General features: G+C 30.3%; 2 protein-coding genes across 2 annotated transcripts in view; both read right to left on the bottom strand.

The window, feature by feature from the left end:
* Positions 1 to 5618, bottom strand: Spf30 (survival of motor neuron-related-splicing factor 30). The gene is made up of 4 exons (XM_088230683.1): positions 5372 to 5618; positions 4989 to 5278; positions 4280 to 4438; positions 1 to 1684 (listed from the first exon to the last, which is right to left on the bottom strand). The coding sequence occupies exons 1-4, from the start codon at positions 5411 to 5413 to the stop codon at positions 1414 to 1416; spliced, it is 762 nt and encodes a 253-aa protein (XP_088086809.1). The 5' UTR covers positions 5414 to 5618; the 3' UTR covers positions 1 to 1413.
* A 6276-nt stretch (positions 5619 to 11894) lies between these two features.
* The window catches only part of LOC148278939 (potassium voltage-gated channel subfamily KQT member 5-like), a 142134-nt gene continuing 129711 nt past the window's right edge, over positions 11895 to 24317 (bottom strand). The window contains exon 10 of the mRNA XM_088230678.1: positions 11895 to 15500. Coding sequence (XP_088086804.1) covers positions 15172 to 15500 — 329 coding nt within the window. The 3' untranslated portion in view covers positions 11895 to 15171. The remainder of the gene's footprint in view (positions 15501 to 24317) is intronic.

Below are 24317 nucleotides of genomic sequence, written 5' to 3'. Positions count from 1 at the left end.
TTTTTAAAAGTATCTTTAATTTTTTTATTTTAGATTACACAATTTTGTTTCAGTAAAACTTAGTTAAATATTTTATTATTCTGAACAATTTTTAAGGTGTTACTCAACAGATATTGGCGGCGCAATGACGTTATATTGTTCTTTCTCTCTGGAAAGTTTTTACAGCAAAAATAAAGAGCCGGTTATAGAATAATCTAAAAAAATAATTATAATTCATTTATTTTTTCTTTAAAAAATATAGAGTAAAGTGAAATATTTAAAAAATTCTCCGAAAAGTTTTTTTAAAATATTTCGTGCCTTGGTATGACATATTTTTGATTAAATAATTCAATGATTGATAAAACAAAACAATTTTTTTTTGGTTCACAAATAATGAGAAAAACCTCGAGAGTAATAAGGTGCTACTGCTGTAGAGCAGACAAAAAAAACGAAATTACGTTTTGTTCATTAAAAAAATATTCAGAATTAATTAATTATGGATAATTTATTCAAAATAAATGTCGGCCTCGTGGTGTAATGGTCAGCGCGTTTGCCTACCATGCAAGAGGTCTCAGGTTCGATTCCTGACCTGGTTGAAATGAAAGATTGATTTGAAGGGGTGTTCTCACATTAGAATATTTCATAGTCCCTGGACTGGTATCTCAAGCGTAAGACTGATCATCTTACCTTCATGAAACAAAAATGATCAAGATACGCTGCGATCGGTGTACCAATGCAGTGCCCTATGCACCATTAGATGCGGAAGGGGAATGATGATGATGAAATAATGTATAACTTATATGGTGCCATTTTTGTAATAGAATACCTAGAGGGCACCTTACAAAGGATTCTACAAATAATTATGTAAATAAATTTAATTTCAACCTAAAATTTTTGTAATTTAAGTCAAATAATTTACTTCATTATCACATGCCACAGATTCATTAAAATTATTTGGATGTTTACAGCAAAACAATGGGCAGTAGGTACTCAGGTTGAAAATCATGAGTGCAGCATGAAAGCATCTGTTATACGTCCGTTGTTAAACCAAAAACCAAACTGACCGGTGCCGTGGCGCAGTTGGTTAGACGGCCAACTGTGAAACTGGCGTCGCAGGGCTCGATTCCCGCCAGTTGCAAGAAAAAATCCTCGTTTTTTTTCTCAATTGGTCTGGGTGTTGTGGTGTATTTTTCATTACCTCTTTCCATATCCCCTCTATCCCACCTGCTGACATGCCTCAAAATAAAGTCTTAGCGGATTATTCCTTTAAAAAAAAAAAACGCTTGTTCTATGCAATAGGGCGAAATGCCATATCTTCAGTTGTGGCGCATTATTACTCTGAGAAATAAAACACAAGTTATTGCTTTTTTACTTATAACTTTTTCGAATTTCAAAGAAGGTAAATTTAAATGGTTAATCGAATTGTAATTTAGACTAGGCCCCTTTTCTCCATTTCTCTCCGTGTGTAAATTCGGTCATTGGTTTCCCAGATATGCCACATGTTCCTATTCCTACTCTGCCATTGACATTATCCGGAGAAGCAAATATACTTTTTCCTTTAGCTCCGGGCTTTTTAGAAGTCTTAGCAGCGAATGAGAGCCATTTATTCTTTTCTGATTCACGATCTTCTTCTATCTTTTTGTATCGCTGTTGTTTTTTTTGTTTCTTCTTTTTTAGATAATCTCGGGTGTGTGGTTTACCAAGTCTGAAATAGTAAAAACAATAAATGATAGAACTACATAGGTACACGCACAAAACATTAATTTAAAATGTCATTTTAAGTTTTAAGGTTTATATTACGGTCTGCCTCAGCTAAAAAGTAAAATAAAGCTCCATATTTTTTATAAATGATGAATAAGCTTTTTTGCCAATTTTATAAACAATGATTTATGTAAAAATGGCATCATGTGTCCTCAGTGATTTATCACATTAATTTACTTTGGACGTTTTCCATACCTGGGGTGCCACGCAGTTAAAATAATATTTAACATAATGTATATGAGTTGATAAATATCTTAAAAAATATTTGTTCTACAAAATGCAGAGAAAAAAATATAATCATTTCAGTACTGTTCAAATTAAAACATGATTTCATTATTACAATAAAACACTGCCAAAAAACTCTGTTTCCATTCAGAAGCTAGTAGGTCCACATGGACACTGTGGTGGGTCGTTGTGGACATACCTGCGTTTGATATTTATCAACTAACCACTTACTGACTTTTCTATGTCTATATGTATAAATATATAATAGCACCTAAAATAGTATGAAATTATCATTTTGGTGGTATCAAACAAAGGTAGTATTAAAAACCCTGATTACCATTAATACATGCAAACTGAGACTAAAAAATATTAATGTAAGTAACAATATTATAGTATATTATATCTGTGCCACCTGTGATAAGTGATTTAAGTCGAGTTGTACCCTTTTTGTGATTTTACGATCAGAAAAAAATCTGCTATTTTTTGGTCTAACTCGCGTTCTTCTATCTGCTATAGTTTCGGAGATAATTTGGTGCAAAGTGATATAACTGCGAGGATTTTGGCAAAAGAAACGTGAATTTAGATATATGTCAAGTTGTAACCCCTTTAAATAATTGCTCCACACATTGTTTTTTGTGCTTCGTGGTATAAGAGCGGTTATATTAATTTTCACATTTTATTTTTCAGTATATTTAACGTGAATATTGATATATTTAGAGTTATATCACATTGAACCGATTTTTCTTTGGATTGTTCTAAACGAGATAAAGCTTACGATATGATTACAATAAATATGGTACCGAAAGCCTACTACTCCAAGATTATTATTTCAAAATGAAAAGAAGAAGGCTCTATTAGATTTGCTGTGCTTTATTCATGAGAGCGCTCATGAGTTTTACAAAAATCTGAGCTGCAAGAATAATGTTAAAGACACTCCTCCGGATAATGACGATGATTCTGATGATGAGTCATTTCTAGGTTCGTCTAACTCCTAAGAATTGTCAGGTTTTTTTTTTGTTATAACATATAACGTTTGCCTCTACCTAACAGGTTAATATATTTTTTAAAGGATTTATTTTGATTTAAATACCTACATACTTTTTTGTTCTCTCATTTACGACGAACTGCCCATCTCATAAAGTAGAATTACTGCCTATAGGATAGGTTGACAGCTGTTAAGCTGTTAACTGTGCTGTGTAAGTTTTAACGTGTTAGCAATTTTGTGTTTATTATTTTTCTAGATTTTTTTTTAAGATGAATCTGAAGATAATGGTTAAGATACTATGATTTGTAATGAGTAGGTTCACATTGCTTATTGTGATACCTGCATAATATAGATCTGTGCCATTTCTTAGTATTTAAGCCTTTAAAAATATCTCAATTTACCTCTTTTAAGAATTTTGATAAAACTGTGCCTTATTTGTAAGTGAATTAATGATTTCAAGGAAGTTTAATGTTTATTATTTCTCTAAAACTTGTATTTCTTTAGAGAATGAATATGTATTTTAATGAGGGGTATAACTTGACTTCTGTCATTTAACACATATTTCGAAAGACTAGAATTTTAGCAAACTGATACTATTCAGGTAAATTATGAAAATACCCCTATTATAAGTAAAACAGTCTAATCTTTGGAGTAGTATTTTTATAATTTGTTTGAGCAAAATTGTGTTAGGAACATAGTCTAATGAGTTATTAGATTTGTTTACTTTTTGTATATATCAGTTTACACAAAGACTACATACCGGTGCAACATAAATTAAGTGTACTTATATCATTTATCAGGTAATTTTAACACATATTGGAAATAAAAAAAAGGTACAACTTACAGGTTTTTCATAAATTACTTTAAAACTAATATTTTTCATAAAAATTCAAATGCACAGTGAAAGTGAATGTTTTTATCTACAAAAGAAGGTACTTTTGTGTAGTCTAGCTTACTTAGTTCACGAACTAGAATTTTTAAATCTTGTTTTTGCTCTCGTGTAAAGTGTCGATTTTTCACTTGTATCACTTATCACAGGAGGCACAGATATTAACTATGATATTATCCTTTATTAAATATAAAATTTTCATTTTACCAAAAATTTGTGAGGAAAGTGGCAACATTACTTAAAATAATAAAATAAAAATTCAGAAATGTAACCACAACACTCGTTAATAAATATTTCTTAGTATATTTATAAAGAGCATTGTTAAGGAACTACCTCCAAATTCATGTGGACATTCTCGATAGGCAAAAATAAAACACAAAAAATAAATAACATTCAACAATTAAGATTTTTTCAAATATAAATCATAGAATTGTACTTACTTAGAAGCTTCGTCTCCAGAATCTTCCGCTGGTCTTTTGACTCCCGCAGTCAACTCTTTAATATCTTCCAAGTTGCATATCGCTTCTTGCTGATTGTATTCCAGAAATGTCACCTTAACTGTTGTGTCGGTAACTTCTCCGATCGCAGCCTCATAGTACCTGAAACACGAGGAAACTTCCAATACCAGTCAAAATATTCCTATTATATAGAGAATCTTATGTTTAAAGTTTATCAATAACATCTCTAGGCTTGTTTATACTTCCTAGAAGTATGTAAGGTAAAACCGAAATAGAAGAAAAAACATTTTTATATTTATGAAAATATTTAAATTTGGTTGCAACTTTCTAATACTTGTGTACCCCATAAATTGGTAGTGTAATGACAAAATTAAAGTTAATGGCGTCACCATAAGCATTTTAGGCTTATATATATCAAATACAAATAATACTGAAATAAGCCAGTCTAAAGTATTTACTTCATTGCAAGACACTTGATGTCTAATAATTCATGTAATGTAGATTTGAAACAGGCGTTTCTTTAAACAGATAAACAAAGCGAGATGGTTTAAAATTCAACATGTTTTAGTATTTTATCGTAATAATACAAATAAATTAATCACCAATCGATCTCTAATGATAAATTTGGCTAATTTAAAGGAATATACACTAATATAAAAAAATATGAGAAGTAAAAATATCATCTACTAACTGCCCGTCAACATTCCACTTTGCTAAACACTTTTCTCCAAGTTTCCATTTTCTTTTTTTGCTTGTGCTTCCGTAGACTCCAATTCCTCGTTCTACTGCGAGTAAAGAAGCTGTAACATCGTCTTCTTCGTAGCCATGTCCACCTGAACCTCTGATGTCTTCGGAAAATTTGGCAGCCTCTTCTTGTTGAGTTTTAATAAGATCAAATGTCAATGCAATTACTTCCTCGAGATCACCTTTCAGTTTAAGTAATTCGTCGTTACCAGGATCAATGGTGAGAGCAGCAACTACCTGTAAAAAACAAACATCAATGAGTGTTTACAGTATTAAACATAACGTGAACAAAGGCCACTTGCAACATCCAGTAGAATTCATAATATTTACCTGCTGCAATTGTAACTTATAATTTCTCAGTTCTTCCTCCATATTGAAATGTTGTAAGGGTACTAATGATTGTTATTTTAGAAATGACTATGCACTCAATTAAAATACATAACCTCTTTAACTCATAAACATGTAACACAGACCATAACGCTACACTTAAGAAACGCCATTTGTATCCATAGACAATAAAGGGCGAGCACAAAGCTCAGATTAAAAGCGCAGATTATTTTCTACGTGGACCAAAGACTAGGATATTCCAAAGACTAATAAACTAAATGGATAAACTAATGCTTTTACAAAAAATACGATCTTTGAGGTTGGCACATCGTCGCTTTAGTTCGTTTTTCTCCAACATACTATTTTTAATGAAATTCAGTTAAGTGTACAGGAGTTCTGAAAAAACCTAAAAAAATATACACCAAAAAAAAAACTATGGTTGCAGTCATTATTTATATCGTTTGCGTAAAAAAAACTTTAAAGCTCTCTCTTCTGCAGATTTGTGTGCTGGTTTATTGGACAAAAACGAACTGAAGCGATAACTTGTCATTTTTTGTAAACGTCAACAATTTTTTTTTCAGAATAATTTGATGCCTATAATTTCATATGCATTTACAAATTTTAAATCTGTAAATTTAACCCTTTTTAAACAGTTGGGATCAAATAATTCTGCATATTTTGCAATTTGAATTTTTTTTTTTTATAAATTGCTTGGGCAAATCGGCATAAGTCGTTTATAAAACAATACCGCTTATATATTATTATAGAAATTGCTTTAAGGCAATATGCCAACCCTTATATAAATATTATATTGGATATGTATATAAAGTGTTAAATAAATATTTTTATTACTTACCGCGAGTTTAAATATATATAGCACACAGATAATTCATAAATAATTTAAAGTATTTATTTGATGTAAATGTTTTAATTTATTTAAAATGTAGAATTAAGTCAGTTGAAAACATTTACTTAAATACTTTTCAGTCGTTTTTAAACGGTTTTACTGTTATTTTATGAACAATTTGCCATTTAAAATTATATAAACACAGCAAGCAGTGGTTTGCCTCACGGAATATGTTCGAGCCTTGTTCGAGCATTACGTTCCAAGAAATTTGACAGACCGGCTCATAGTAGTGCTGAGCAGTGCCTCCTCCGCGGCCTCTTTGTACAAATTTTGCGCTTAGGACGGACGCTTGCTGTAAGTTGGCACCTATTTTAAAACTCTAGGCGTTTTAATAATTTTTTTGGCTAGAACACCCCAGTTAGGGGTGAAAAAAGCTAACTAAAACTAAGAAGAAGAAGAAGACTATTTTTTGTCCGGTTTCCGGTTTCAGTAGCCATTTTTTTCAACGTTTAGTGTATTTTTACGCTACGGGGCTCTATTTTAGAATGTTAGTAGAACTTATGACGTCACAGGTGGAGTCATTTCTCGATAAAAACATTTTAATTGCAATGGTATTAGGTACTATAATATTATAATACATCGTACCCACATGTCCCATATTTACATATTTATTGTTTAATTTTAAAAAGTATTCTGTATATTTTGTAATCTGTTTATTAATAAAAAAATTACGTCATCTTATATTATATTCTAAAACTTATTGATTGTGTCTGTCATGTACGGGCCCGTTTCGCACGTATTGCGCCAATCCACTCGGTCCGGTAAAATTAGGGTGGGTGGACACATATTAATTAATTTCCTTTTTGGTTTTATTTATTTAGTTTCTACTTGCGGGTGAAAATTTTGCTTGAATAAATCGGGTGGAGATTAGTCGGCCTCATGCTAACTGGTTTGTGTGTTGACCTGCCAATTGAAAAATGAAATTATTAAAATATATATATATTAATCAGTCCACCCTATTGTTTTTTATTGTGCCCGCTGATTTTCGTTGTGGCGTGATGAGTGATGACCGGCCAAACTTGTGCAAAGGAATTCCAATCTTATTTTCAAAGTATATGGGGCTTATTTTTGTTTATAGAAATTTTAACGTTCAAACCATTGCATTGAACAAATAGGTAGTTTTTTACAAAAAGACACATTGACAAGAATTCGCTTTGTATAGCGCCGTCTTTGTCATTCATACATTCACTCTACACTAGACGCGTGCGACAGGTGAGGACAGGTTATTACTACTATATCGTCAAATAAGTTTATTAAAACGCATTTCTGTGGTTAAATCAATATGTAAAAATATTTTATTTGTTTGTGGTTAGTATTTTTCTCAGGAAAACTAATCATTAATTATACTCTTAAATTTCATCATCATCATTCTCTTTCCGCACCTAATGGTGCATAGGTACACCAATCGTAGCGTATCTTGATAACTTTTTTGTTACACCAAGGTAAGATGATCAGTTTTACGCTTTAGGTGCATGTCTAGTGACCATGATGTATTCCGGTGTAAAAACACTAATTTAAATATTTCATGTCAACAATGTCGGGAATCGAACCCGAGACCTCTTGCATAGTAGGCAAACACATTACACTACGAGGCAGACAAACATTTTTAGATGATAAAACAATGATGTTGTATCCTTTAGGATATATAAAATAATATGTCTTTTGTTATTAAAATTATAGATATATATAATTATTAAATATATATTTTCAAACGAATGTGACATTCGTTTGAAAATGCCCTAATAGGGCGAAACAATTGTCACGAAGTTTTTATTTTTATATGTTTATATTTGTAAAAATAAAATAAAGTGTTCAGTAGACTCAAATCAGTGTTTGATTTATAATTGTAAGTTTATAAAGTTTATATTTGAAGCACTAACTTTGTGGTTATTCATTATAAAAAAACAAAGTTGTTTATTTTAATTTATTATAATAATAAATTAATTTATAGGTTACTTCACCATTTTTTTGGTAAGACATAATGTTGAATAAACACTCTCAATGGAATACTAGATATATCATATTTAAATAATACAGAAATGTAGAAATGTAACAAATAAACAATCATCAATTTGCAAGATTTTTATTTTACGTAGTTTTATTTATACATTTACATATTCAAATTATATACATAGATTCGCTTGTATGTGATATATCTTCAAAGGCAGTCTAAATTAATTTAATTTTATACATCTTGAAAATAATAACAATTACTTATTAAAATTTCACTAATTATTTATTTGTCTATAAAATAATATTACAAAAATTTTCTTGCCATAAATATATAAAATAGTTAAATTAAATAAAATATAATAGTTAAATGAACAAAAACTCGAAAGAAAAATATAGAAATATTAATAATGTTTGGATTATACATGATTAAATTAGGTGTAATTAAAAACAGTAAGAATATCATATATATTTTTTTGTCTCCGAATATATGGGATATGTATGATATGATTTTTAGTATTTTTTTTACATAATGATTTTTTTGTGGGTAACAAAAAAATGATATCTTTCTTCCATTTTGCAAGAATCTTCCTGTAAAAAAATTTAAAAGTTGTGGTATCGTGAATTTTAATGTAATATTTTTATATCTATATTTTCCTTTTTTGTTGTTGCTGTTTAATGAACTTAGTCGCATTCATTATTAATATTTCCATTACGTATTTTTACCAACTAAATGAGCATTTACATACTTGGCTTTTAAGAATGATTCGAAAGGTAAATTAATTTGTATTATTTGAACGTTTAATCACACCTTTTTGCTAATTACCCTAGGAAATAATCAATGTTATTCAAATTTACCTAGGCATTTAAGTAGTGAAAATGTGTAGAATACTTTTGTGGAACTCTATGGAAGATATTATATATAGGTATGTATTAGGTATAACCAAATGACATTCGTGTATCGCTAGCCCAAAGCAACATGAAGAACATGATTTGAGATAATCGGACGATGTGTGAAAGGGGTCTGATTGAATTAAATTAATTGAAATATAATTATTAAAATGACTATTTTTGAAAACCGTCATTTATTTCATTCATTAACATATCTGCACGTGTATCTCAAAAACGGAAATTTTACGTTTATCTCGCTGTTGCCTTAGGCTAGCGATATGTGCAAGCGACAAATAATACTTACATATAAATATTTTTTATCGATTTTCAACTATAAATACATCGGTTTGTTTAAAGTCCAGATGCACATTATACTATATTATTGAGGGATAAAAGATATCAGGAGTTTCATATGTTAATCGACAAAAAAAAAACATTAAAAAGAGCATTTCCGTGCTATTAATGTGTAATTGAATAAAATGTAAAACACGTATGTACCGGAGTCGTAGGTACCTACACTATTCAAAACAGTAAATTCGGTGTGCTTTAGAAATTCCAAGAAGCAATCGCTTTTATATTTCAAAATTTCATTTATTCTACAAGAATCAAAATATTTATTTATATTTACGTAGATAATTTTTAAAATCTTTAAGGTGCATTTAAGCTGTGTTCTAGGTTGGTCAGAGATGTGGTCAATGGTTTAAAATGTGGAAACTACGTATAAGAAATATTTTTTCTTTTAAAGCTTTTACCACCTTAAATGTTTGTTCATGTGTCTTAATTTAATCAATTCTTAGAGAATCTTTTCTATAAATATTTAGTATTAGTTATTTTTAAATTTGGTGTTGAGTTTTAAATTGAGAGCAATTAATGTGCCTGTGTTAAAAAATATTTTCATAACTTACATTATACAAAATGTAGAAAAAAGAAAGCGACAATGGATGCTTCAATCAATCGATAAAATTAATTGATTTTTAAAAATATTTTTTTAAACACGGACGAGCATTTTTATAATAATTAAAAAATACTGATCAATACGGTTTGTAATTATTTATCTACTCGTTTTATTGATATGCTGGTGGCGGACAAAGCAATATTTAGCTTGAATATTAATTTTTGCTACTATAATAATACATAATATTCCAATAAACGATATAATATGAAGCTAAGGATCATGTTTACACATATTTAATATGCATTTAAAGTTAAATATTTTACACTACATAATATAGTCATTCTTGTTGGCATGCATCATTCCTAAAGTAACATTTTATAATAATCTACATTGGAATGATAAGTTGCATAAATTATTTTGATGTTTGTATTAAATAATGAACCTTTTCGTTGTTTCATACTCTTTAGGCCTGAAATCATGTGCTAACTAATGAGAATCTTTAAAATATAAATACCTAGACGCAATAGATGCAATATGGACACTAATTAATCATTAACTATCTTTTTCAAACCCACGTGAACAAATAGTTCAACTTTTTATTCAAAGATATATTATTTCAGTTTTTAGAATATTAGAATCCTTTAATATTTAATCTTCGGTGGTTTGCCATTCTGGCAAAAAAAGTAAGAAAGAAAAGTTTCGTAGAATTTGAAATGATTTTGTTTTAAATTTTATAAAAGTAGAAGTTATAACTGTATTGTGCATAAAATATATTTTTTGAACAATTTAATGAAATGTCCAAAAAGCGCTGACAAGGGTTCCTGAAATTAATCGGAAACAAAATTACGCTAAAGTCCCATTACATTTATATAGTATCCAATTTACTATAAAGTTATTTCACTATGATGTCACTATCAAATTTACAAAATTATAAGTTATAAATAATCGCATGGCAGTTTTATAACATAAAAACAATAGTAATGATATATAAAATATTATGACTAAAAGATAATTAACATGTAATATCGAATAAACATTTATATTTCAACAAAATAACTCGAAGTAAGATTAGTATATTATTGATTACGAGAATAGTTTCTTCGATTAAACTAATTCACTATAATATGAACGTCTGTATAAAATCAAATAATATATATTTTTTTTAAATTGGTAAAGTATCCAAAATAAATAAGTATTTTTGGATTAAATTCTACTTCTATTTTTTTCTTATTTAAATTTTAAAATGAACTCTACCAATTAACTGCATTCCCAATAAATAAAATAATAACAATTATAAAATGACATTTGTTTTTAAGTTAACTTTTTTACGAGTTTTAAGTGATTTCGCTTTAAAATTAATATATTAAAACGTTATTTTTATACTATATCAAATACTATTTATATATTTTACATAACGCGTATAAAGTAAATAAATAATAATTTTAATAATAATACAGTCTGTGTATTATTTTAATAAAATCAGATATCTCATAGATTTTTTTGGTTTTATTGTAGAAGCTTTATGAGTAACAAAAATTCAGAAAAATAAATATGTCGATGCAAATGTTTGTCGGTCAATACATTAATCAAAATAATCTTTATATTTATATGTTATGAAAAACTACCGATTCGTAAAACATTGAAAATGCAACTTTTTAAATGGCGTTCTAAAAGATCAATTTCGAATAAATCGTTTCAACAATATGTTTTAATCGTAAGCATCATTTTTGTGCCCTAATTTATTTATTTATTTATCTACAATTATTATTTTAGAATCTACAATTTTATGTTTCTTTATATCAAAAGCAGTAAGCGTTTATACTTATAACTCTATGAATGCGAAAATGCATTAAAATTTCGTTTGCACTATTTAATTTTTAAAATGTTTTATAATTACCAAAAATGGAATCATTTATAAGGGACACTTTCATGGACCGCCATTAATAATGAGTCATGTTCCCCGAATATTGTAATTTCTAGTAAGTGGTTATCAGTAACCAGTTAATCAGTAATCAGTAATCACCTCACTGTCTATTCTATCCTATTCATCTCGAGGTTTTTTGTTACTCATCCTTTGCTCTCCTTTTCTCGGAATTTGGTCCTGACAATAATTAAGGATTAATATGTGAAGTATCTACTCTATGTACAAGGTTATGTGTGTAATTATAGGCTGTATTTGATGTAAAGTATCAGATTAAGAAGAGATGTATCAAACGTAGTCAAGTAGTATAAAATTGTTTCTTAAATTCGTCCAAATATTGTAGAGAGTATCAAAATACCTCATCGATATTCATCGAACATAGAACATCGCGAACGAAAGAAACTTTACCGGCGCATGTTAAAAAGCGGAAAAGCCATTAAGAATGTTTTCGGGAAAGTAAATACGGTAAAGTTTCCTAAGCACCTCTTTATGAGCTTTGCAGACTAATAAATTGGTTGCAAACTTATTCAATAAATTGATCACATTTTAATAATTGTTTTAATTATCGTACTTCAATATCGTAATACTAGTAATAATTACTTTAATGGTCTTTAGTTACGCTAAAATACATAATTACAGAAAGATCGAAATTTTATCGTAATGCTTAAAAACTATAATTTTCTAGATATTTATTATTTTTTTCCAAAATTAGGAAGCCATTCGAATATTTGTGCATTATTTACAAATTTATTATCTACTGTATAATCATACATAATATTTCATGGTCTTTTATAAGCAAAAGCAATGTCGTAATGTAGATTCTATATTATTTTTCGTTTCTACCGGCGATAAAATGCCATATTAGATTAATTAGAAGTAATTTGAGATTATACGGAAATATTATTGAAACATTTTCACAGCAGGTATTTTAAGGTAATGAAAAAAATTAACACTGAAAACTAAGGAGTTATTCATAAATTTGGGAAGAAACGTAAAAAAATCCACCAATAGTTTTAAAGTGACTTCTGTGTTTCTCTAAAACAAAAGCAATCTTCTGCTTTTTCTTAGATTGTGCCTTTTAACTTCCTACTGCATTTTGATTGTTTATTTATATCATATAGATATGGTAAAGTTACCCGAAAAGGTTTTTTTTAACCGTCAAATTAGTTATGGTTAGATAACAAAGTATTCCATTAAAATGCGTAAAATTTCGTTCAAACAGTACCTACTGGAAAACTATTAACAAAGGTTTTTTTTAAGGAAACATTTGCTATCTTATTATTTACCCATATACTTTGATTTTTGGGCCCATTTTCAACGAGTTGTAAATAACCCACGATTAGAAAATGGGTATCAAGTTGGGGTAGAGTGGGGTTCGAACCTCGGACCTCTGGTCCGTGAATCCGCAACACTTACTAGCCACGGGACCACAACTCAATTTTATAATAGATATTGAAAAAACAAAAATCAGCTGAGAACAAAATACATTTATAAATAAATACATGAATAAGGGATGCATAAATCATTTTTTATCAATCAGCTCGGTATTTTGAACAAATTCAAAAAAAAAATTACCTCTCATTCTTTATTTACTGTATTAAATAATATATTGAAACCTTTATGGTTTAAGATCCTAATCTTTTCAATTTTTTCACCTACCAGAAAATGCCAGAAAACAATATTTCAATTTTACATTCTTAATTTAGATGCGTCCAAAGTACTGTTTATTTTAAATATTTTTTACATCTGAAGATATAATTGTAGATACATTTAAATCTCAGAGTAATAGGGCGCTACCGCTGTAGAGCCGCCCATACGGACAAACATTATTCTAGGATTATCAATCACGAAGTGAGGTACAGTTTACAGCAATACGATGGGCTGTAGGTACTCAGGTCGAGGGTCGCGAGCCCAGCGACGAAACCGTCCGCGACCGTCACACGTCTGTTGTTAAACCGAAAATCAAACCGAAGATTTGCTGCGCTTTTCATCGACGGCAATCTATCCCCACGTAACTTAAATTGGACCACTTCAGAGGAGAGAGACAAAAACTTTTTTTTATGTTTGTCAAATCATAAACCATATTTTTAATTGCCTAAATGTAAAAAAAATATATTATACTGAACACAAAAAACGTTATAACTTGTCTCTTCGAAAGTGGTCTGATTAGAGTTACGCGAAGATGCTTGCCGTCGATGTTTTGTTCTGTGCAATAGAACGAAGTGCCGTCTCTACAACTGTGGCGCATAATTACTCAGATAAATATTATGAAAGAATCTCACCTACAAAGGTTTCAGTTTTCTTACCTCACGAAAATTTACAAATAAAGGAATCGAAGGAATATGGAAGTGTAAACATAGACAGAAAAGTGAATGTTACATTATGTACGTTTTTCACTCGCATAAACCAGCCAATGACATGATCAAAAGCCTTGTCAAAATGAGGACCCTACTATCAAAGGCGGACATACGTCATTTAAAAATGAAGGGTTTTTTTAGTTGTTTGTGAAAGAAAAATCGTTTTTCTTACCAGAAAACTGAAGATACATATTAAAAACGGCCATTTGAAGTAAAATTTAAGTATTAATTTAACTAATATCAAAAATCGACGTTATTTGCATCAAAAGTGGACATTCTATACATTAAAAGCTCTAAAGTGCCGTGGTGGCAGTTATTTTGTCATCTTTTGAGAGTATCTTTGTCATTTTGGGAGTTAAGAGTGTTCTTAGAAAAATAGTCTAAAATATTAATTTATTTCTATTCACTGAACATAAACTCCGCTTTATCATTGTTTTATGAATATTGACCATAATAAACTTTATTTCTAAACTGCATGTTTTGGTTTCAAAAATGGACACAGATATTTTCAAATTGTGTTTTTTTTATTTAAACAATACTTATATTAAATATTCAAAGTGCACAAAATGAATCTTTACCCATTTATTTTATGAAGGTATAAAAATATATTTAATATTCTTGTACATCCGAAACAAAAAATCATCTCTACTGAAAAATTATAAAAATGATCATTGTCCCAATGTGATACGAAGGTCCTCAAATGTCTAGACTTCCATATTCTTCAAAGAGGCTTTTAATGTCCGTTAAAACCTTATAATTTTTCGAGTAAAGTTTGTTAATGATAAATAATTGAAAGTAGAATATTCAGAGCTAGTACAATACGAATTTAAGGCGCCCTTGAATTTGGTAGTGCATTGACGGGCAGCCTAGCGGGGGCGCGGGTCAGACCTCCTCCGCGGCCCGCGCCCGCGGCTCCGGCCTCAGGAGGTGGAGGTCCAGGGGCACGGGGGCGTCCCCGGGCCGCCGCCCCCGCGCCCCCTTGCTGGGCGTGATGATGATCTCCGTGGCGGCGGCCACGCGCAGCAAGGCCGTGTCCTCCGTGGCGAGGGAGTCGTAGTCCCCTTCGGCCTCTCCTTCCCCTTCCATTCCGTCGCCGTCGTCCAGCCCCCTGTCGTCATCCCCCGCGTCCCCCTCGGCTTCCCCCTCGTCTAGAGCGTCACCCGCCCAGGCTCCGTCGTCTGCAGAGCCGCTGTCGCTTCCGTCTGCAGACCCTGGAAATCATCACGGCATTATTTTAGTTTAGTTTTAGAAATATGAGATACCGACAATATTGAAAAAAGGAATTGCCACTTGCTTGACGGACATAGGAAGTAAGGAATCTGAAAATTTGCTAAAAATAGTAAACAAAATATTATGAAATTCCACTAATTAATTATTTTCCTTCATAATTTTCGCATCGATTTTTTTACGTTAAAGAAAGACGTCCCGTACCGAGGGAAACATTTTACATCATTTTGACATTTTTTTTTCACTACTACTTTACTATTGTTTTTTTCTGTGCTACAGCTTCTTTTTTTACGGTTATTACCGTACTGGCAGAATAATAAGTTTATTGGCTCATTTAGCCCTTTTATACTAGCGTCCTATATTTTTTGTGTTTGTAAATATATTTTTTCCTCCTGTACTCTGGTATGAGTAATAGTTTATTTTGTATAGTACCATTTCGCAGTTTCCAAAAATAAAAAATTGCATATTTATTTTTTTATTTAAAATCCTGCTGAGGGATTTCAAAAAATATAAAATAAATATAAGTAAATGTATGTCAAAGTCCCCACAGACGAACTGCAAATAAGCAGTTCAGTTGCACTGAAATATGTGTGAAATATAATGTTTATTTTTAATTAATACTGAAAAAACATATTACATCACTTATACATTGAAAAAACAAGTTATACCTCCTATAAATATTTGTATCCACACCACAAAATGCAATGAAGGATATCAGTTTCATAATGATAATTGCCTTCAAATCACTGAAAAAATTAGCATAAAATATTTAGGCAATGGAAAGAGCAAATAAATAATATTGTAAATAGATTGAGAAAACGTAAATATATATTTATTAGCTTAAGGAATACATTAACCATCGAAAAATTCAAATCAATTTACTTTTCATTCGCCCAATCCATATTACAGTACGGAATAATCGGATGGGGTGGTGCTATTAAAACAAATATTTCACCGGTCGAAAAATTACAAAAATTAATTATAAAAGTGATTTTGAAAAAACCGTCTACTTTTACCACTGTTCAATTATTTAAAAATTGTTATATGAAAAGAATTGTTACAGAAGAACAAATACATGAAGGCAAATTAAATAGTAGTGTTTCTAGGTCACAAAACGTAAGTAAGCGACCTAGAACAGGTGGTAATATCTTAATTCCCAAATTAAAAACAGTTACAGCACAGCATCATTATACTTACAGATGAATATTTTTCTTTAATGAAATGAACAAAGATAATAAAAAGTGTAGTCAGGAAAACAATATATTTAAGATAGAAGTGAAAAGTTATATTTATAACTCTCTTTTATGTAGCACTATTTTATGTTTTTTTGTAATTTACCTATGTTATTGTAAAAATATTAATAATTAAAAATAAAATAAACAAACTATTGTAAGACGCCACTCCCCATTATGTACGGAAGAATTGTTTATTTCTATTACGTAATGGGAAACATAAATATATATACATGTATTTAATGGATGTAAAAATTGTATTTAGTAGTAAAATTGTATTTTCATTTGTTATGTGAATAATAAAATAAAAAATAAACCTAATTAAAAATCACCAGTCTGACGATGTCGGTCACGATGAAACCCGGTCACTGGTAAAAAAAAATAATAATTATAAATAAAAGTGGAATAAAACTATAAAGTATTTTTATTATTATAATTAAAATGCAGTTCCACCAAGAAATGTCAGTAGAAAAACTCAATACATACATATACCCTTCGTACTAACTGGCATCAATAAAATTCTTTTTTAATAAATTTAATAATAATTGTATCCACTTTTTTTAAATCAACTTTCAGAATTACTTTTTAAAGTAGTAAACGTCGAAGGATTAAACAAATGTATTTATAGTTGAATTTCACGTCTGTTTGAAAAATTACCAACGAAATATTTTTTAATAAACAAAAGTGTAGGACTTACTAAAGTACTATCGTAAAAAATAATTAAATAAACGTATATAGAAAACAGCCAGCCATATAAAAGTGAAACTGAGATAACATCACTTGTGAAAATTATGAATAATTGAATCTACATAATAGTCAAAATGTTTTTGACTTTGAGAAATGATGAATAATGCATGCATTTGTTTTATTTATAAAATAAAAAATAATTTAATTGTGTATTTGACCAGTTTATATGATTTTTAAAGTCTAGCTGACCACAGAACCTAAAATATGCATTTTGCAGAAAACAGATCTAATATTTCATACATCCTCTGAATCTGAATGTATGAGGTGACATTCATTTTCGTGGCATTTTGAAATCATGACATTTTCAGACGGTGATTATTACAGTATTTTTTTTATCGAAGCAGCCTGGCTGTTTTAGCAGAACATGCAATTGACCTTCCTGAACCCGATAAGACCCATATCCATTTTTTCCGAAACTGTGGGCTGGTTGCTTTCTTCATAACTACGTTCAAATAATCAAGCACTTCGTCTTAAATAAACCCGCGCATACGTTCTACGATTGGTCCTTCAAGTCGCTGGAAAATTCTTTATTACGATTCAATTTAATTATTCTATTTTATCGATGCCATAAAGGTTCTCCACCTTTAAACATTAACGCGAATGTTCTGAAACTATTCTCGGGTTTACCCTTTATCTGTGCTTATTTACTTTACTATCGGAACTATTGGCGCCAATGGGCCACAAACTGTCAAATATTCACCCAGAGAGGAATGTAAGACGAAGACTTATATATACGGCTGTCGATTCTTATGGCTCCTTATAGTCAAATACTAAATTAGAATTTCCATGCCGTAGTATTTTAGTTCCCACTTATTTTCCGGCCTGGATTAAAAATTCACAGGGCTCTAAAAACTGCGTAGTATTATAAATACGTAATTTAGAAAGGAGCTCAATAAACATGGTAACTTTGAATCCGGACGCGTGTCATGAACTATTAAGTGAATTTGCAAAAAACACACGTAATTAAGGATTAGGTGCAAGGTTTGTGTTGTAAAATTATTTTCAGCTAGAATTCATGTATTATTTTTCATAAACAGTTGCCTAAAAACAGTTACTTAAAAAAAAATATTGTTCTTACCTGTAAATTATCGAGATTGAAAATGGTTTTTTAAAGACTTGAAGATGACTTGACTTGAGATCAAAAGCATATGAAAATAATAACCTAAATAATAATATAAACTAGTATTGTCCGTTAATGGTTTGATTATTTAAAAGTCTGTAGCGTTTGTTAAATAATAAATAAAAAAATGGACGTACGATATTATAAAATTGGAATTTTTAAGGTAATTTTATAAAAAAAATTTATATATATTTCATTTGGAATATCAACAGTTTTACGCTGTTCTTTGAATAAAATATGACAGGGAAAAAAATCACCATCTTCTTATGGCTTTTTACTGATTTCATTTTTATTTTATTTCATCCCAAATTGAATATTGTGCAAGCTTACTGAAGTTTATTTAAAGATTTAAATAGGATATTAATCGTGCTTTGTTAAATGCAAATATTTTTAAAAGATAGTGCCTGAATTAAATCAATAATGCAAATGACGCGAGGCGGATTAATTTAGATGCCCAAACAATACGATAATAATACCATAAATGTTTGGGGGAATGAACGTATTTTATAAAATGAAAGTTTTGCGAGAGACAAGTCACGTTGTCTTGAAAATTTCAGCACGTGGACCTTATTTAACAATACTAAATAAATACCACTCCCCGTAGAGAAAAAACCGTTTTCAGAATACGCAATGATTCATCAATAGACAAAACACGTCATATTTATTTGTGTTTTGAATTTCAAAAATAGATTTTTTGGCTATTTGTTGTCAACAATGTAAATAACAGCTTTGTCTAATTACGATAAATTATTTTTCTAATCAATTGTTTTGAAACGAATTCTAACATACCTACCTTTGATAGTTTTATAAAGTAATTAACTCATTTATTGACTGTTCCTATTTGCTGGAGTGGTGTGAATACCTAGGTCCACTCACCCGCAATTGATATTTTTTTTGTGAGTTTTAAAACCAACTATCACAAATCACAATACATATACTTATGTACTCGTCTATCCCCATAGATATGGTAATGTTTATGAAGATAAGGCTTATATATTTGGTTCAGGACTTGCTAGTTATAAATCGAGTTTGATTTTTTTTACTAGCAATATAATTCTTAGACATAGAAAATATATTTGGTTAATTTTCTTTTAAAAATTTTCAATTGCTTATATGAGTTTCCTTATAAACTATATTTATAGTTGTAAAATATTATTTTTCTCATTCCCTGTGTTCACTGTATTGTCTTTAAGGCAATTTATGCCGTTTACGTAAAATAAATATCATCTGTATACTGTAATAAGCGATTATGCACAGCCTACCATTAAATTTAACTTTCGATAATAATGCTTTATGGTAATTATGTTTATGGGAAAATAAATAATGTAATTGTTACACTTATTTGTTTATAAATTTGTATAAACCACTTAATTTTTTTAATTACACTTCGACCGGTTTCGAGGTTACTACCTCATCGTCAGGAATTTAACTAACTTGTAATTACACGCGTTGCTATTTATATAATAAAATATTGTATGAAAGATATACCCAAAGATATAGCCCAAATTTCTATATTGGAAAAACTTCACGTAAATTTAAAGTTAGAATCAAAGAACATATAAGATGTCTGAGTAATTTTTCAGAATTCGCAAATCATCTTATATCCAAAAACCATGAATTTAATCAAGAAACGTGTGTAGAAATTTTGCATGTCAATAAAAATGCTTTTCGTTAAGATAATTTAGAACGATTAGAAATTAGTAAAGCCATTAATCAAAAACTTCAAATAATAAATAATCAATTAAATTTAACTTCGAGTCCTCTTTTAAAACTATTCCCTTTATGATTTATTTTATCTTCTTTCTCTCTCTTTCTTTCAATTTTCTGTCTGTTTCATACAATATTTTATTATATAAATAGCAACGCGTGTAATTATAAGTTAGTTAAATTCCTGACAATGAGGTAGTAACCTCGAAACCGGTCGAAGTGTAATTAAAAAAATTAAGTGGTTTATACAAATTTATAAACAAATAAGTGTAAAATGTCATACCACAAAATGAAAAATGTTTTTGATAACAATAATATATATTTTATATCTTTAACCCAGTCACGGTTTTTAGTACTAAAACAAACTTGCAGATTACAAATATTACTTGGAGATTCTCTATTTGGAAACTAGTATTTCGAACATTATTTCCGAAGGACTATTTCTCTTTGATAGGATACCGTTGACATATTATGTCTCACATGAGACATGTGGCGTTCGAAGTGGCCGTTTTTGGCATCGGCGAGTGCTTAGTGTTGGCATTTTAATCATTATTTAAATAAAAAATCTGCTGTATTTTATTGTGATATTTTTGAATAAATTTTTTTACAAGTGTTGTATTAAAATAGTGTAAAATAAAGCTACGTTTGCCGCAAAGTTAATAATAATTCATGTCTGAGTTAATTTTCATAGAACCACAAAAAAAACACTTATTTTTTTTTACTTCCATATTAAGTACTTATTTGTAGGTACAAATGAATGAATATTTTTTGTAGATTACCTATAAAAAAATCACCCATCGCCACCGCAATATACGGCTTGAAAAACCGAATATATTTTTATTCTGAAATGACGTTGAGTAGGTACATACTTAGGAATAATGGATAATCCACTTTAGGTAGCAAAAAAGTTGACAAATTAAAAAAAAATGTATTCTCTTTCAAAAATGTAATTAATAATTTACATTACATAGGGCCTTACTTATAAGCCTGGTTTAAAGTTACGCCCGGGCATAGTGGTAGAAAGAATAAGGTTGGTATTCCCATCCTTAACATATTTAAAACAAAATAAATAATAACGTTGTGTACTGAATCATGTTTGAGCTTTACTTTTGGTAAATATTTTTGTGAACTAAAACTTATTATAGAAACATTATTTTGAATTTTTTTTTATTTTCTTAATACGCAATTCCATATCATATTGTAATATTCAGTAAAAGATCAACAAAAAAACAACTTGTAAATCTTTAGCTAATGCATATCTGTACCTTAAAGGACAAATTAATGAAAAATAAAACACACTTTTTGCCGTTTTAATGTTAAAAATGCAGAAATTATCGCAATAAGCTATTTTATACGGGAATTAAACACCAGTGTCCAGTTTCGTCATAAAGATGCATTTTTATGCTGAAATTAAAGCTGAAGCCCACTTTGTTTTAGGGGAAAAAACATCTGTAGTCCCAAATACGCTCTTTTAATATGTGCTACTAGTATTTTTATCAAAAAAGTAATTATTTTATGTTGAAAAGTCTTTTTAGATTGAAATTATCTCATTTAGTTCATAAGTTATGATGTTTAGGAAATTGCACAAGCACTTTTAATTTTGTTTCCTGAACATGTGACTTCCGTGGTTTATCTTTTAATGTACAGATATTATATAATACATACATTTTTTTTTTAATATTGTTAATTCTGACTCTCTCTGATGACACTTTAGCTAACTGTTTTACTTTAACGAAGGCCATCACCATCCCGCGAAATGATGCGATAGACCCGGCACCCAGCATTCCTAATCTCTATCGGTAACTTATTAAAGATTTTTCGTTATTCTAGGTACAGATTTGTCTCAAGTTGCCTAGATTCTTGTGTTTGGAAGTCTGAAACATTCACCACCCCTCGTAGGATAGCAATACATTTCGTTACGCTTAATATAACTTGATAATTTTAATATTTATACTATTTTGATCTAAATGATGCTGTGATGAATAAATCTAGACAGGTACTTCGTCACATTTTTTGCCTCGCGAAACGGTGTGGCTCTCTTGTGATTATCATTCTATGGCAAGGTAGCCGGCAGCTGGGCGGAACCCCGGACGGCGGGCATTTTCGCCGAATCTCCAAATAAAGCACCCGGAGGAACCAGTGGGTACCATTTAATAACCATTGAAGACTATTCTTGCGCCCAAATACTAATTACTTGAATTTGACAGGGTCCCTTTATCTGTATATATATATTATAATCTAATATGTTCTGACACGGGAGATAAAGGGAGGCACCATGCGCCCTTTTACATTTTCATTTTTATATATATTGCCCTGATGGGACATGAACATGATGCTGACGGTGTGATGACGGCGAAAACTTTTTTACTCCGTCATGTCAGCCACGTGTTTCTGTGAAGAGTGGTAGGTGACGATATAATACCGCCCAGAAGAACGCGGCTGTTCGTCAGTCATTCAAGCAAACTGAAGAAGAGAGTCAAGAAGACACATCATAAATATTAAATTCATCTTTTACATTTGGTGTGGAGCTAAAAGGCTGGACCTGTCAAGTGCAAATATCGTAATATTAACAAGAATTTAGATTAAGCCACGGTGATCAGTGAAAGTTTTCTTTAATTAAATGAAGCGAAATTTGAGATGGAGGGGATTTGGTTTGGTAAAAGGTTTTAATAGTCTAATCTGGTCAGTGGATGGAAACGTTCAGGTGGGTGCTTCGCCCCCCGGAATTTCTACAACGCAATGTTCCGCAAAATCGATATAAATTGATTTTGCATATCTGCCACATTTTATTATTATCCTTTGCGTGATATTAAATTGATTTTCACTGCTTAGAAAAAGTATACTGGAACAATAATAGAAACGCGAAATAATAATTGACTTGTATTCGTAACAAAGTTTCTTCTAATTAAATAAATAAAACAACTTTGTTTCGAACCACTATTTTTTTTCTACCGACCGGTTTCAAAGCAAACAAGATTCTTCTTCAAGGCTTACGTAAGTAATGAATTGATTCCTTTTTAATTTTTATCATATTCACTAAATACTACACGTGGATCACACGTGGAAATTCGAATTCGAATTATAAACTCAAAATGTGATGCAATCTTTTTCGAGGCATTTTGAGGCGTCTTTGATACGCCTGGTTCTATTGTAAAAAAATGCGAGCAATATCAGATTATTATGTTTTCATATTAAAAGGCATCTCGGAAATAGGCGTTATGAAATCCCTAAATAGAACCAAACAGCTTCACGTACAATACGTTCCTCTTCATTCATCATCGATTTCCCGCTCGATGTGTTTCGACTTTATCCAATTATGGAGCTTTCAATTAAACAGATCACAGTAATAATTAATCCCTCTCCCGTCAGCTTTGGATTGACAGAGGTATTATTGTTATTGATCCCCGAAGTGTGCTTTAGTCATCGTTTGTCAGAAATACCAGAAACGGAGGAATTCTCAATGTTTCGTGCCTGTCATTTCCTAACCGCCGGGGAATCGTAAAAAATTGAGACAATGTACATACATAAGGTACCGAAAAGAAAACATAAAATAATATTGATGAATAATCATCATTCATCGAGACAAAATATAAACCGATTGAATATAATGTATTTCTAATTACATTATTAATATTTGTATTTGTTAAAAAAAATATTAACACAACACAGCATATTATGTACAGAAATTGTTGTCCAACGTAGAAGAACGTAAGCTGATTTCTAGTGTGACTGGTAATGACATCATCATCATCATCATCATCATCAGCCGTCTCTTGTCCAATGTTGAACATAGGCCTCCCCCTTTAGTCTCCATATTTCCCTATCCTGAGCCAACCGCATCCAACCACTTTCTGCAACTCGTCTTATGTCATCAGACCACCTTGTCTGAGGCCGGCCGATACTTCTACCCGTTCTGGGTCGCCATTCCAGGACTTTTTTGGTCCATCTAGAGTCTGTGATTCTGGCTATATGACCAGCCCAGCTCCATTTCTGGT

Source organism: Micrasema longulum, unplaced genomic scaffold (genome assembly GCF_059751315.1).
Source record: "Micrasema longulum isolate JH-2025_06_02 unplaced genomic scaffold, ASM5975131v1 h1tg000806l, whole genome shotgun sequence".
Classification (NCBI taxonomy): Eukaryota; Metazoa; Arthropoda; class Insecta; order Trichoptera; family Brachycentridae; genus Micrasema; species Micrasema longulum.
Note: the sequence above shows the minus strand (reverse complement) of the source record. Positions and strands in the feature narration are given on the sequence as shown.

Excerpts from the sequence above, each read along its gene's own strand:
- Spf30 (XM_088230683.1), bottom strand. The coding sequence starts at position 5,413 with ATGGAGGAAGAACTGAGAAATTATAAGTTACAATTGCAGCAG. Across the intron at positions 5,279-5,371 it reads ATAAGTTACAATTGCAGCAG|GTAGTTGCTGCTCTCACCAT; the intron begins GTAAATATTATG and ends TGTTTTTTACAG. Across the intron at positions 1,685-4,279 it reads TCTGGAGACGAAGCTTCTAA|ACTTGGTAAACCACACACCC; the intron begins GTAAGTACAATT and ends TTACTATTTCAG.